The sequence below is a fragment of the Coregonus lavaretus genome (genome assembly GCF_964263955.1).
Source record: "Coregonus lavaretus genome assembly, chromosome: 32".
NCBI classification, from domain to species: Eukaryota; Metazoa; Chordata; class Actinopteri; order Salmoniformes; family Salmonidae; genus Coregonus; species Coregonus lavaretus.
In genome coordinates, this window is record NC_140019.1 from 24742767 (window position 1) to 24758485 (window position 15719).

A 15719-nucleotide genomic window follows, 5' to 3' on the forward strand; every position below is an offset into this window, starting at 1 on the left:
TAAAACTAGAGCCTGCTGGACTTTTGGTCAACTGTGATGTTAAAAATTCTGAGCATCTCTTTATCACAGACAGACCATCTTTACAACAGTTTAATCAATGTGCCTTGACCATGACAATTTACAGTCTAGGGTGACACCGAGAACTTCAGCCACACCATTCGTTACCAGATTCAGCTGAGGTCTAGAACATAGGGAATGATTTGTACCAAATATGTGTTATGGCTTTACATCCTATGATAAAGGATGTAGAGACATAACATATACATTTTTCCAACAACAGGTTATGGTCAATAATATTAAAGGTTGTACTGAAGTCTCTCCCACCATCTTTTTATTATCCATTTATTTCAGCCAATCATCAATCATTTGTGTCAGTGCAGTACATGTTGAGTGCCCTTCTGTTGTTAATTAGATAACAGAGAAATAGCATTGTATTTGGTCAAACACCATTTTTTCCAAAGGTTTGCTAAGAGCTGGCAGCAAGCTGATTGGTCAGCTGTTAGAACCAGTAAAGGATGCTTTACCATTCTTGGGTAGCGGAATGACTTTGGCTTCCCTCCTGGCCTGAGGACAAATAATTTTCTCCAGGCTCAGATTAAATATATGGCAGATAGGAGTGGCTATAGATGTCACGGTTTAAACTGAATATGAACCCAAATGCAGACAACTACACCGAGCCAGAGAAGGTTTAACAGGTTTATTTCAAAGTTAAATTGTCCAGGTTTCCAAAAATAGGGGAAGAGCAAGTCCAGGTCTACAGGGAGGGTAACAGATCCAGGGTTCTGAGCAGGAGTGGTACCGTAACGTCCTAGTGTCCGTGGTGAGTCCAAATGTGAGGTCCAGTAGTGGAAAGCAGGATGGTGGTGGCAGGAGTGAAGCGGAGGCAGGAGTCAGGTTCCAATAATCTGTGGCACAGGAGAAATATAAATAGAACCGGCCAAAAACACAAAGAGCGAAAACAAGCAGGTTGAGTCAGCAGCGAGACTAACATGGTCGTCTTGACTATGATCTGACGATGAGTGGCAAGTTTGACCGGGTCTTTAAGGCTGAGGTGATTATGGTGAATGAGCTGCAGCTGGAACCCTGACTCCCGCACACCAGTGTCACGATCGTCTAGTAGCGAAGTAGACCAAGGCGCAGCGTGTGAAAGAAACATGACTTTAATTAGTTGAAGCACAAGCACAAAACAAAACACGATCGTGAAGTCCACAGTAACACTGACTGAACACGGAACAAAAACCCACAACCCCAAGGTGAAAACAGACAGTATAAATATGGCTCCCAATCAGAGACAACGAGCCAACAGCTGACACTCGTTACCTCTGATTGGGAGTCACTCATTCAAACAAAGAAATACAACCACATAGAACAACCCAACCAAACAGAACACCACGAAACGAACACACCCTGGCTCAACATACAAAGTCCCGGAGCCAGAGCGTGACAGTACCCCCCCCTAAAGGCGCGGACTGCGACCGCGCCTCAAAACCCCAAACAGGGGAGGGCTGGGTGGGCATTTCTCCTCGGAGGCGGCTCCGGCTCCGGGCTTGACCACCACCCTTCCACAATCCCCCCGTAGCGCCCCCGGTCCGGTCTGACCCCGCTGGCTGGATCTGGACCGGACATAGACGGAGCGGATTGCTCAAACTCCGTAGTGGAGTAGCTGACCTGACCAGGCACCGGACTGACGACGCGCACCCCTGGCTTGGCGCGTGAGGCAGGAACGGACCGGACCTGGCTGACGATACGCACCCTTGGCTTGGTGCGTGGAGCCGGAACGGACCTCACCAGGCTGACGACTCGCATCCTTGGCTTGGTGCGAGTAGCAGGAATGGGCTGGATCAGGCTGACGACTCGCACCCTTGGCTTGGTGCGAGTAGCAGGAACGAGCTGGACCAGGCCGACGACGCACCCCGTAGGCTTGGTGCGTGGAGCAGGAACAGGCCGGGCTGGGCTGGCGACGCACACCGTAGGCTTAGTGCGTGGAGCAGGAACAGGCCGGGCAGGGCTGGCGACGCACACCGTAGGTTTGGTGCGTGGAGCAGGGACAGGCCGGGCCGGGCTGACGACGCACACCGTAGACTTGGTGCGTGGAGCAGGAACAGGCCGGGCAGGGCTGTCGACGCACACCGTAGGTTTGGTGCGTGGAGCAGGAACAGGCCGGGCAGGGCTGTCGACGCACACCGTAGACTTGGTGCGTGGAGCAGGAACAGGCCGGGCAGGGCTGTCGACGCACACCGTAGACTTGGTGCGTGGAGCAGGAACAGGCCGGGCAGGGCTGGCGACGCACACCGTAGGTTTGATGCGTGGAGCAGGGACAGGCCGGGCTGGGCTGGCGACGCACACCGTAGGTTTGGTGCGTGGAGCAGGGACAGGCCGGACCGTACTGGGAACACACACCACTGGCTTTAAACGGGGATCAGGAACGGGCCGGACCGGACTGGCAATCCACCTCAGTCCCTCTCGCCGTGCCTCTACGACTTCCTTCCCTCCTCTCGCCAATGGCTCCCGTAACCCGGTGGCCTTCTCTCCTCTTCTCCTATTTCGCCCTGTGGCAGCCTCCTGCTGCCCAGTCGCCCATGCCGTGTGCCCCCCCCTAAAAAATTATTGGGGGTGCCTCTCCTCCGTCCGACGATGGCACTGCTGACGCCGCTGCTCCTCTCTCGCCAGGGCCTTGATCCTACCCCAAGGTCCCTTGCCCCCGAGCATGTCCTCCCAGGACCACACTTTGCCCACCTGGGCCATCGCCAGCCTCTCTATCTCCTTTCCCGGCGCTTCCTCCCATGTCCAGTCTGCCTCCGTCTGGACACGCTGCTTGGTCGTTGTATGGTGGGTTTTTCTGTCACGATCGTCTAGTAGCGAAGTAGACCAAGGCGCAGCGTGTGAAAGAAACATGACTTTAATTAGTTGAAGCACAAGCACAAAACAAAACACGATCGTGAAGTCCACAGTAACACTGACTGAACACGGAACAAAAACCCACAACCCCAAGGTGAAAACAGACAGTATAAATATGGCTCCCAATCAGAGACAACGAGCCAACAGCTGACACTCGTTACCTCTGATTGGGAGTCACTCATTCAAACAAAGAAATACAACCACATAGAACAACCCAACCAAACAGAACACCACGAAACGAACACACCCTGGCTCAACATACAAAGTCCCGGAGCCAGAGCGTGACAACCAGACTTCACTCCTGCAATTAAGAACAGACAGAGGGGAGGGGGAGAGCAGAGAGAGAGAGCTACCTAGCAGCAGTAGGCCTAACAATAGAGTCAGCTACCATCCTCAGTAGCTTTCCATCTAAGTAGTCAATACCAGGTGATTTCTCTTTATTGATGGATAACAATTTTTCAACCATGAATATGATGGCTCACAGTTTGTTTTTGGCATTTCTGAGTTTGCCAACTTTGCCAATGAAATAGTCATTAAAATAATTGGCAATATCAAAAGGTTAGAGCCAAGGGGAAGGGGTAGGGAGCGAATTGGGATTGGCTGTACGTTTTTCTTAAACAAGCTGACCTCTTAAGATGCCAGGACTGTCTACAGATGTGCCTCATCCATATCTGTCAACTCAAGAAAAGCACCAGTTATCCTGGCCAGATGAGAAGCTTTCCTCCTTGGACAATGTGCTCTCCTCCTTGGACAAAGTGCTCTCCTCCTTGGACATTTACATTTACATTTATGTCATTTAGCAGACGCTCTTATCCAGAGCGACTTACAAATTGGTGCATTCACCTTATAGCCAGTGGGATAACCACTTACAGATGTGCCTCATCCATATATGTCAACTCAAGAAAAGCACCAGTTATCCTGGCCAGATGAGAAGCTTTCCTCCTTGGACAATGTGCTCTCCTCCTTGGACAAAGTGCTCTCCTCCTTGGACTATGTGCTCTTCTCCTTGAACAATGTGCTCTCCTCCTTGGACAATGTGGTCTCCTTGGACAATGTTCTCTCCTCCTTGAACAATGTGGTCTCCTCCTTGGACAATGTGCTCTCCTCCTTGGGCAAAGTGCTCTCCTCCTTGGACAAAGTGCTCTCCTCCTTGGACAATGTGCTCTCCTCCTTGGACAATGTGCTCTCCTCCTTGGACAATGTGCTCTCCTCCTTGGAAAATGTGGTCTCCTCCTTGGACAATGTGGTGTCCTCCTTGGACAAAGTGCTCTCCTCTTTGGACAATGTGCTCTCCTCCTTGGACAATGTGCTCTCTTCCTTGGACAAAGTGCTCTCCTCCTTGGACAATGTGCTCTCCTCCTTGGACAAAGTGCTCTCCTCCTTGGACAATGTGCTCTTCTCCTTGGACAAAGTGCTCTCCTCCTTGGACAATGCGCTCTCCTCCTTGGACAAAGTGCTCTCCTCCTTGGACAATGTGCTCTCCTCCTTGGACAATGTGCTCTCCTCCTTGGACAATGTGCTCTCCTCCCTCTGACTCTCGCCTCCGTCTCTCTCTGATATGAATGCTTCCTGTCCTAAGTGGCACGGTGATTGGTCCTTATTTTTTGCCTTTTATCAAGTGGCATGAGACTGGTGTCGTGGTGTGGGAATGGTTTGTCTGATTTTGATTATTTGGACTGATTGATACGCCTTGGAAATCTCATGTTGAACAGTATTAACACTATGTTAGATTGCTTTACTTTTGGTCAGCTATAGATCACAAGTGCAGAGACTAAAAGTGTATAGCCTGTAATGTACTGTACATCATCATTATCACCATCATTATCACCACAGTACAAGAAATATCAGCTGTAATGGTGCTTGGATTTATGTAAAGGTACACAATTTTCTTTAGTAGTGCAATGGAAAATGAAGATATTGAAGAATAGATTTTGTAGAGCACAGTTCACCTTAATACTATATCTCGCATTATTGTTGTTATAGATTGTGAGCAGGGTTATAGCAGAGCCAATAATGACAAAATACTGTGTCTGTTTGTTGTGAGGGGTGGATCTGAAACATAAATTATCACTCCTAACGTTATGTAATGTATTTTATAAGTTGCAAAGGGACTGTCTAAACGCTAAACTCGTCTGTTTCTTTCTAGGTGTGATATAACAGGCTTTTACACTTGAATATAGCAAAAGAACAGCCTTGTGTGTTGCATCTTAAACAAAATAATATAGACCTCAAAGTAAAGAGCAGCCTCTTGAGATCATTGATTAAAGTACACAGCTTTGTTTTTGCATAATTTTTTGGAACAGCACTTTCTCAACAGCTGAAGATGGACTTCTGCTGACTGGAGTGGATTGAGTGTCTCGCCATTAAAAGTAATTTTTTTGAAAAATGCTTGTACGGTGTTACTTTCCATAGACAACATACACTGAGTATACAAAATATTAAGAACACCTTCCTAATATTGAGTTGCATCCACTTTTGCCCTCAGAACAGCCTCAATTTGTCGGGCATGGACTCTACAGGGTGTCGAAAGCGTTCCACAGGGATGCTGGCCCATGTTCATTCTAGATACACACGGGAGACTGTTGAGTGTGAAAACCTCAGCAGCGTTGCAGTTCTCCTACTACCATACCCTGTTCAAAGGCACTTAAATCTTGTGTCTTGCCCATTCAACCTCTTAATGGCACACATGCACGATCCGTGTCTCAAGGCTTAAAAACCCTTCTTTAACCTGTCTCCAACCCTTAATCTACACTGATTGAAGTGGATTTAACAAGTCACATCAATAAGGGATCATGGATTCCACCTGGATTCACCTGGTCAGTCTATGTCATGGAAAGAGCAGGTGTTCCTGATGTTTTGTAGTCAGTGTATAAGTTAAATAAAGTCAACAAGCATCATCCGGTGTTGAAAACACAACTCACAAGGAGCATTTGATTTTCGTTTCTTTAAATAACAGCATCAACTGGGGGTGGCGGAATGCCAATGCAGGGGCCTTCTTTACTATGGGAGTTAGGACAACTACCACATTTACCCTCCTTCATTACTATGGGAGTTAGGACAACTACCAGATTCATCCTCCTCCATTACTATCGGAGTTAGGACCACTACCAGATTTATCCTCCTTCATACTAAAAGGACAGTCATCTCAAGCTATAGATTTCTTCCCTTCTGTGAAATGAGACACACTTCGGTTGTATTTACTTTATTAACATTTGTTTAGCACTAAGACCTAATAAATACATTATTTAAACAAAGAAATTGTTAAAATGGAAAAGGTATTTAGCACAATTTTGTAGAAGACACCACTGTTAATTTTGTAATGTTTATTTTAGCCATAAAAGCCAGAAGTGCCTTTATTGAAGGACATACTGAAGCAGTATAAAATGTCAAGTTAACTCTACAGTCCAACTCAATTCAACTACATACTGACAAGACTGGGAAGAAAAAATAACATGATTCCAATGAGTTACATGATTCCTATGATACACTACGTAGGTAAACTTTATACATACAGAGTAGGAGGCAGCTTCTGGCATCCTTGACATATGACTTTCAGAAAGACTGCAAAATATATGGCCAGCATATGAAAGGAAAGAAAAGGTCCCAACAAAAGAGTAGACCATATTGGGCAAGTCATGATCAAACCATTTGAAAGGACTTCAATATTTAATGGACATAATTCAATCTTAAATTATAGCTTTGTGCAACCAATTTGAACACTTTAAATAATTATTGCAATTGCGTTTCCCTGCAACATTGGGCAGAAGTGGAATAACCAACCATGAATTACTAACACAGCAAAAACAGTCATTTGTGCTCATTGACTTTTCATTTGTAGCACAAAAATAATCCAATAGAAAATGGAACAATCCAGATTGAAATCAATACATATGGTATTTGAAGCAATGTATCCCGTCAATGAGCTGGTATCTGAATCCCTGTGCGCAGAAAGAGCATCATTTCAGTATCATTATTTAATGTCAATGAGATTAATGACATCAATTAATTCCATCAATATCCTGATCCAATCTCTGTTTGTGGTTTGAACATCAACTGTACATTTTATCTTCTCAAAGGCATAACATAAATAAAATACGTACTAACAATAAATACATGTATATGACTAGATTGAGGGTCCTTCTGTTGAACAGCATGAGCACTCCAAAGTACTTGGAAATATTTACCATTAAAAGGGTCAGTAGAAATACAATGAGAGACAATACACAGTTCAATGACAAGAGCTTGATAAGGACAAAAGTTGCACTACACTCCAGATGGGTTAGCTAGAGCACATAGGAACTTCCTACAAAACTGTTGAACATTTGAAAAAGACAACATGAATGACATTTGACATGGACCCAGGAAACATAATTCAAAAAGGGGACCCCACTGACAAGGCACAGATCACAGATCGGTGAGCCACCCTGCTCAGTACGTCTCTGGTATGACAAACTCAAACTCAGACGAGCCTGGGGGAGGTTGGATGGGGTGGCTCCCTGGTTGGTGGGCGTGAGCACCTGGTCGAGGATGTGCCTGAGGCTCCACAAATATGTCATCCCAGTTCAACATCTTGCCCTGGGTGGACTGTAACGGTAGTGGGTTGGACAGCTGCCCCCTTCCAGGGTTAATGTGCTGGACGCTTCCATCCTCTTGGATAATAGGGACCCCTCCTGGATCTGAACCGTCCGTCTCATATGAGTAGGTCTTGAACTGCACCGTTTTGCAAGGGAGCAGGCGGTACAAGTTGTTGTCGGTGTCATCCTTCTGTTTCCTCCCAGACGGGTCCTGGTTGTGGGCCTGTTTGCAGTGAGTCGACAACAGCTGGTAGTTGATTAACATCTCGTTGCACAGCAGGCACTGGTACCTCCGCTCACCCGTGTGGTGGATCTCGTGTTTGGTCCGGTACTCAGCCAGGGCAAACACCTTGTCGCAATAGTGGCATGGGTACTTCTTCTCCCAAGAGTGGGTGTTGAAGTGGCGCCGCAGGCTCGTCAGGCACACGTAGGGACGCTTGCAGACAACGCACACAAAGAAGGTCTTCCCGTCCATGATGAGCTCGTAGTGATCTTCCTGCTCCGTTTTGGCCTTCTTCTTGCTCAAGGCACCCTGTGGCAGTTGAGAGGTGTTGAAAGGTTGAAGAGGTGTGGCCATCAGAGACCTCTTTGCCCCTCTACTGTTTTTAGAATCTCCCTCCCCGGGATCGTCCTTCATGGGGACAATGTCATATGTGTTCTCCCCGATATTGGCGTACACCTTGCAGCCTGGAGAAAGTGAGCCGAGCTCTGAGGCCTTATCTAGCGTGATTGTCTTTTTCGTAGCTGCAGCCGTTTGGGGAATGCTAATGCCTGCCTCGTTGATGAATCCACCTGGTGACGTCATATCAGAGAGCTTGATTTTTAAGTTGCCCTTTCGAGCTAGTGTGACCTGCTTCTTATGGATCCCTATTATCTCTGGGGTTTCTAAGGGCAGGGAGGTGCTGTGTAGTTCGGGGGTGAAAGTGCCAATTCTAGCCGGCGTTGTGGATGTGCTGCAAGAGGAGGCTACAGCGGGTGAAGATGGAATATTGGAACTGGTGTCAGGGGACACCATGGGGCTGCTCAGAGGACTGTGGTCTCGCAGGGTTTGAGAGGAGCTGTTGAGGTGCGGGGCTGCTTTGACCGTTTTCTCTTGGTCCTTTGTCAAAGTGGGGGGTCTGGCCTCTACCGGTTGCTTTGTCACAGAGGCGTCCTCTGTATCGGGTGCATCCAAATCAATGATTTCAGAGGGCTTGCATTTCTTGATGGCGTCCGTTTTGGACACAAACATGAGGTCATCGTCCGAGTCCTGGTCTGCACTTCTGTCAGTCTGACTGAACTCCTCTGCAGACAGTGAAAAGGACTCGGTGATAATGGGCATTGTTGGCTCTGTACTGCTTTTGTCCACGGAGCTCACCTCATTGTTTTCTGTGTCTTTGGACAGGCCAGGTAGGCCCTTGACTTGTGAGAGCGGTACGCCTAGATTCGCAATGAACTTCACCCCCAACATCTGCCCAGCATTGATAAGCTCCTTGAGCATGTCAGAGCGAACGCGGACAATCTTGGAACTGTAAATGTAATTCAGGATTTCCTCAAAGATTTCCGCCTTGATGAAATTCAACTCGATCACCTGTCCAGCCACTGAGAAGAGTTGGTGGAAATAAGTGCTCGACGCCGACAATATGTTTTTGTGCGCTCGAAATTTACGGTCCTGTATAATTATGGTGACATCACAGAACAAGCCATTATTTCGCTGTCTATTCATCGACTTCAGCACCGTTCCTGAATACCGGGTGTCAGTTGCAGAGATCAGCTTTAGGCCCGACATCCCTGTGGAGTGAAGACAAAAGCAATTAAATAAAATAAAATAATAATAAAAGCAATGAATAAAGGCATTAACTTGACAGTCTATTAGAGCAAATTTTTTTTTTAAAGGTCCTCCATCCCAGTAGGTCTTACAGTTGCTTAACTGCCCTACTAGCGGTAAATTGCAAATCACCTTTCACTTCTTGTTAGGTGACCTCATCATGCATTCGTAGTAGCTTATTGTTTTAAAGGCAGAGGGAGTCAGCAAGCTACTCATTATGCTGGTTGTTGTGGTGAATAAAATAGTTGGCAAACTAGCTACATTGCTTGCTAGCTAACGAACTAAAGCCTTAATTGATAAAAGTCCAAGTCTGTACAATTATTTTTTGGGGAGGAGTGCACGAAAACGAATATGCATCGTTTGTAACTTGCTAGCTAGTTAGCCTAACACCATTCACAAACACAAGGCCGGTCTCAATAGTCTTGCATGCCAATGACATCCAATATATTTTAAAATAAAAAGCTATTATGGTAGTGATTTAAGGTAGCCTAGTATCTATACAATGTATTATTTTACATTAGGGAAATGCAGATTCATATTGATTGATTATATGAAAAGGATCTAGCTTAGCTAGCTATTAACAGTAAGGGGTACGGATGTTCCCTTCCTGGTTTGCGGCAGGTTCGCGGCCTTTTGGTAAGAGTTGATCTTCCATTATTACAAAATTATTGGATGGGGCCAATATACGATGTGGGCTTCTACAAGTAGCTAACACTTGTTATTTACCTGCAACGCCAAGCCTTATGATTGAGGTTCTCTTTCCAAACGAAGTATCGGTAGATGGCTGTAGACAACAAAACGTCAATCTCCTTGTTACTGTCGGAGCGACCTACTGCTAGTTCATGCATGGCCAACAGGAGTCGCAACAACTGTGTCAAGAGTTCCATGTGGTGAGATCTACACATTTGCTGCAGTTCAAACGTTTGAAACTAGATATGTTCAACGGCATTACTTGAGATAATTAATACAGCCCACAAGGAAAACAAATTTAAACCAGAGACATTGCTTGAGCGACTACTAAAAGTCGGTTCCAGTCTAACATGTATTATTATTAACATACTACGCGGAACTAAGAGCATTGTGCTGCATGTTTCAAGGGGGACCTGTTTACACTCGCACCCCATCATTTCCGGTTTCTGAAGCTCGCGTATAAACAACGCAGTATGACCGAAACAGCAGGTTATGTAGTCAGTTCTGTTTATTTACCTAGCTGTCGAATTTAGGCTGTTCGCATTTGCGGGCATAAAAAACGGTAACTATGCCTCTGTCCGATCAAGAACAGAGAAGCCCCAGAAGAAAACGACGGAGCCGATCTGGCAGCGGCAGTCGATCTCGCGACTCCAGTCCAGTCTTTGGTCCCATGCCCAAGGCCCCCAAATATGAAGAAGACCATAAACCTCCTCGAATGTCCGACAGGGAGAGAGAAATGAGAGCGAGAAATGCCAAAAGGTTTCGTACGGAAAACCCCCGCGAGAGGTACAATAACCACGGCTGGTCCGATCAGCGCGGCGATGGCAGATATGGAGGTGGCGGCAGGAATGATTACTACGAACGGGATGATGCTCAATGCCAGAGACAAGACGCCTTCATTTCGAGGTAAATGTAGTTCGCGCGCAAGTTAATTAGTTACCACCTGGTCTCACAGCTGTGTAGCCCTATTTATGCACAACTATCTAGCATCCGTGCAAATACATTGTCTGGCTCACACTATCTAACGACAAATTGTTTCAAGGGTTTGTGAAATCATGTTTAAAATGAGCCAAAGCTGGTCCTGGGCCACAGATATTTGGCTTTCGTTCAAGCCCAAGATGCCAAGACACCGGACTCAACTAATCCCAGCCTTGACAACTTGATTCAGGTGTGTTAACTCTGGACTAACCTAAAGTAGTAGGCGTAAAATAAACTCCTGAAACTAGAGCCCCAACATACTAAAAACTGTTGAGGGAGGTTCTCTTCTGCACTTTTCAACCAATCCTGTAAATGTGGAGGAGAAGTTAAAATGTATTATGAACAGGGTGGTTCGAGCCCATAATGCTGATTGGCAGAAAGCTGTGGTTAATCAGACCATATACCACTAGTATGACAAAAAGTCTTTATTGTTCTAATTAGTTTGGTCCTGGCCTGGCCTCCTCCCTATAGGCTGTATCATCTGTTGTCGTCGGCAAAATTAATGATTGTGTTGGAGTCGTGCCTGGTCATGCAGTCATGGGTGAACAGGGGAGTACAGGATGGGACTGAGCACGCACCCCTGAGGGGATTCCAGGCTAAGTGGATTCCAGGCTGTTGGAACTTGTACATCCTGTGTCTCTAGCCTAGGACCACAATTGGTCATCACTCAATTGGTCACAAGGTTTAATGTATTTCTTGTATATTTCTAATTATATGAATTTCATTCCAGGCGGCTACAAGAGAGGGAGAGAATTGGTGAACTTGGATCACCTGAGGTCTGGGGCTATTCACCAAGAGTAATGGCGCCAGAGTAAGTAATTGTTATGCATCTTATCGAACTAATCAAGTACAGGATTTTGAAGAGTTGTGCTATACACACCAACTATCAAATAATCTACATTTAGATCATTTTGTGACCTTTTTCAATAAGCTCTGATGAACATACACCAGTTGAAGAGGATGTGAAAAACAGCAGCTCAGATTCAAGCTCATCGGGTGAGTATGCTGAATTAGCTAGTAGTCTTTATAATAATCCTTCTATGAAGGTCTGTCCTGAATTAGCCTATATCTGACTGAATGACATGCATTGACTAGTCAAGAACAGTGTAAACTGGGCATATTATATTATGTGCAGGACCAGTCAAAAGTTTGGACACACCTACTCATTCCAGGGTTTTTCTTTATTTTTACTATTTTCTACATTGTAGAATAATAGTGAAGACATCAAAACTATGAAATAACACATATGGAATCATGTAGTAACCAAAAGTGTTAAACAAATAAAAATATATTTTATATTTATAGATTCTTCAAAGTAGCCACCCTTTGCCTTGATGACAGCTTTGCAGGTGTGTCCACATTTTTGACTGGTACTGTAGTAAGTCAAATGTATGATCTGATTACACCCTTGAATTGGGGAGAGATCAAGACAAGTGCACTCTAATTCGTAGACGATAAGAAGAAGAAGAAAAAGAAGAAGAAGAAGAAATCCAAAAAGAAGAAGAACAAGAAACACTCCGATGATAGCGAGTCAGAGTCGGACTCCGGTGGTGAGAAATGTTTCACCTTAAAAAATGTTAAATTCAATTACAAAGGCTGCTTGTCCGGCTAAGTTTATTTCACCCTCTGTTTTCTTTCAGACGAAGAAGTGAAAAAGAAGAAGAAGAAGAAGAAGAGCAAAAAGTATGTTAATCTACGTTCTACCTCTAGTCAACCGTACCTAACATAAATACTTGACATACCTATACACTACAGTGTCTTCCCATACCATGTTTTGTCACAGGTCAAAGAAGTCCAAGAAGAAGAAGACTAAGAAGAACCGCAAGCAGTCCGTGAGTGACTCCAGCAGCGACGGGTCGGAGGAGGAGGACGCCAACGGGGATCTGTGGGTGGAGAGGACCTGCATTGACGAACACATGGTGGGCCCTGAGGCCCCACTCACCCACCTGTCCCAGGACGACAAGCCTCTCGAGTAAATATACATAGAAGGATCTTTCTTACATTCAATAATCTACTCTGTGCTGTGGCTGGGGTTATGCCATTGCAAAGTTATGGAAACAATTTGAAATTCCTCTCAGATGTTGTTATGAAGTTATAATAACCTTATTACAACGTTTTATTTATTATGACGTTAGAGATGTTAGTATCTTACTATTGTTAACATTGTAAGGGATACTGTCTGCAACTCTTGTAATTATGTGGCATTAGGTAGAAAAGGGTCGTATTAATTAGTGCACACCGTAGCCAAATCTTAAGCACTTTAGCAGAACGGTTTGCAATGGAAAACGAAAACCAGCATTTCTTATTGGACACATTCAGGTAGCCCAGTTTATTTCCTAGTGAATATGACCCAAGCACATTAATTTTAGGGCGCTGCTAGGTACATACAACTTGCTTCCACAGTTTGTCATGACATTACCAGCTTTTAAAATGCAGCTCTAGTCTTTATTTTTTATTATCAATGAATGGCTGATTTATTGATTTACATAACTTTTCCCTTTCCCCCTAGTTTTGGTCATGCACTGCTGCCAGGTGAGGGTGCTGCTATGGCAGAGTACGTCAAAGCAGGCAAGCGTATCCCAAGAAGAGGTGAAATCGGGTTGACCAGTGACGAAATCGCAACCTTTGAGATGTCTGGCTTCGTGATGAGCGGTAGCAGGTACATTAGTACTCTTCTGTTTTCATTTTGACATTTGAAATATTTTATCATATTTTACACATTTGGTTGACTGCTTTGTAACGCTCATTGCAATTTTGTAACCCCCAGACATCGTCGTATGGAGGCTGTGCGTCTGAGAAAGGAAAACCAGATCTACAGTGCGGATGAAAAGAGAGCCTTGGCATCCTTCAACCAGGAGGAAAGGAGAAAGAGGGAGAGCAAAATCCTCTCCAGCTTCAGAGAAATGGTGTACAGGAAAACTAAAGGCAAAGAGGACAAATGAGGCTTTTTGTTCCTCCCCTTTCGGAACTTTCTGCTTCTGAGAAGTTTTTCTCCCAACATTATCTTTCGTTGTGTTTATTTTCTCATCGTTTCATGATTTGAGAATGTTATTTTTTTCCTCTTTGTATTGGGAATTAGACTAATATTACTTATATTTTAAAGCATCTCTGACACAGTGGACTATTTTGTTTATTTAGAAAGTAGTCCATTTGATATTGGAAAGTGCTTGTTTGTCACAAAGCAAACGTATTCAAAGACGAGCACAAGACTGGACCATGCAGATGTATGGTGTATAGATTTGGAGAGCCATTTTGTATTGGGCTATTACAATATTGTGCATCCTAACATACACTGAGTGTACAAAACATTAGGAACACCTGCTCTTTCCATGACATACTATCTAGGTGAAAGCTATGATCCCTTATTGATCCACTTCAATCAGTGTAGATGAAGGGAAGGAGACAGGTTAAAGGAGGATTTTTAAGCCTAGAGACAATTGAGACATTGATTGTGTTATGTGTGCCATTCAGAGGGTGAATGGGCAAGACAAAAGATTGAAGTGCCTTTGAACAGGGTATGGTAGTAGGTGCCAGGTGCATTAGTTTGAGTGTCAAGAACTGCAACACTGCTGTGTTTTTCATGCTCAACAGTTTCCTGTGTGTGTTTTTTATATATTTTATATTTTTTTCACCTTTATTTAACCAGGTAAGCCAGTTGAGAACAAGTTCTCATTTACAACTGCGACCTGGCCAAGATAAAGCAAAGCAGTGCGATAAAAACAACAACAACACAGTTACATATGGGATAAACAAAACATAGTCAAAAATACAACATTAAATATATATACAGTGTGTGCGAATGTAGTAAGTTATGGAGGTAAGGCAAAAAATAGGCCATAGTGCAAAATAGTTACAATTTCGTATTAACACTGGAATGATAGATGTGCAAAAGATGATGTGCAAATAGAGATACTGGGGTGCAAATTAGCAAAACAAATAATATGGGGATGAGGTAGTTGGGTGGGCTAATTTCAGAATGGCTGTGTACAGGTGCAGTGATCGGTAAGTTGCTCTGACAAATGATGCTTAAAGTTAGTGAGGGAGATAAGTCTCCAGCTTCAGAGATTTTTGCAGTTCGTTTCGGTCATTGGCAGCAGAGAACTGGAAGGAATGGCGGCCAACGGAGGTGTTGGTTTTGGGGATGACCAGTGAAATATACCTGCTGGAGCGCAGACTACGGTGGGTGTTGCTATGGTGACCAGTGAGCTAAGATAAGGCGGGGATTTGCCTAGCAGTGATTTATAGATGACCTGGAGCCAGTGGGTTTGGCGACGAATATGTAGTGAGGGCCAGCCAACAAGAGCGTACAGGTCACAATGGTGAGTAGTATATGGGGCTTTGGTGACAAAATGGATGGCACTGTGATAGACTACATCCAATTTTCTGAGTAGAGTGTTTGAGGCTATTTTGTAAATGACATCGCCAAAGTCAAGGATCGGTAGGATAGTCAGTTTTACGAGGGCATGTTTGGCAGCATGAGTGAAGGAGGCTTTGTTGCGAAATAGGAAGCTGATTCTAGATCTAACTTTTGATTGGAGATGCTTAATGTGAGTCTGGAAGGAGAGTTTACAGTCTAACCAGACACCTAGGTATTTGTAGTTGTCCATATACTCTAGGTCAGACCCGCCAAGAGTAGTGATTCTAGTCGGGTGGGCGAATGCAAGCAGCGTTCGGTTGAAGAGCATGCATTTAGTTTTACTAGTGTTTAAGAGCAGTTGGAGGCTACGGAAGGAGTGTTGTATGGCATTAAAGCTCGTTTGGAGGTTTGTTAA

General features: G+C 44.7%; 2 protein-coding genes across 2 annotated transcripts; one reads left to right on the plus strand and one right to left on the minus strand.

The window, feature by feature from the left end:
* Positions 1–6092: 6092 nt before the first annotated feature.
* LOC311107546 (transcriptional regulator Kaiso-like) lies at positions 6093–10121 on the minus strand. The gene is made up of 2 exons (XM_084150053.1): positions 10006–10121; positions 6093–9242 (listed from the first exon to the last, which is right to left on the minus strand). The coding sequence occupies exon 2, from the start codon at positions 9238–9240 to the stop codon at positions 7327–7329; it is 1914 nt and encodes a 637-aa protein (XP_084006179.1). The 5' UTR covers positions 9241–9242; positions 10006–10121; the 3' UTR covers positions 6093–7326.
* A 280-nt stretch (positions 10122–10401) lies between these two features.
* Positions 10402–14533, plus strand: LOC311107965 (NKAP-like protein). Its single transcript, XM_084150595.1, has 8 exons — positions 10402–10875; positions 11678–11758; positions 11879–11943; positions 12399–12497; positions 12588–12630; positions 12731–12919; positions 13457–13606; positions 13715–14533. Exons 1-8 carry the CDS (start codon positions 10538–10540, stop codon positions 13887–13889), a joined length of 1140 nt encoding a protein of 379 aa, XP_084006721.1. The 5' UTR covers positions 10402–10537; the 3' UTR covers positions 13890–14533.
* The last annotated feature ends 1186 nt before the right edge of the window (positions 14534–15719 follow it).

Excerpts from the sequence above, each read along its gene's own strand:
- LOC311107965 (XM_084150595.1), top strand. The coding sequence starts at position 10,538 with ATGCCTCTGTCCGATCAAGAACAGAGAAGCCCCAGAAGAAAACGACGG. Across the intron at positions 11,944-12,398 it reads CTCAGATTCAAGCTCATCGG|ACGATAAGAAGAAGAAGAAA; the intron begins GTGAGTATGCTG and ends TCTAATTCGTAG. Across the intron at positions 12,498-12,587 it reads GTCAGAGTCGGACTCCGGTG|ACGAAGAAGTGAAAAAGAAG; the intron begins GTGAGAAATGTT and ends GTTTTCTTTCAG.
- LOC311107546 (XM_084150053.1), bottom strand. The coding sequence starts at position 9,240 with ATGTCGGGCCTAAAGCTGATCTCTGCAACTGACACCCGGTATTCAGGA.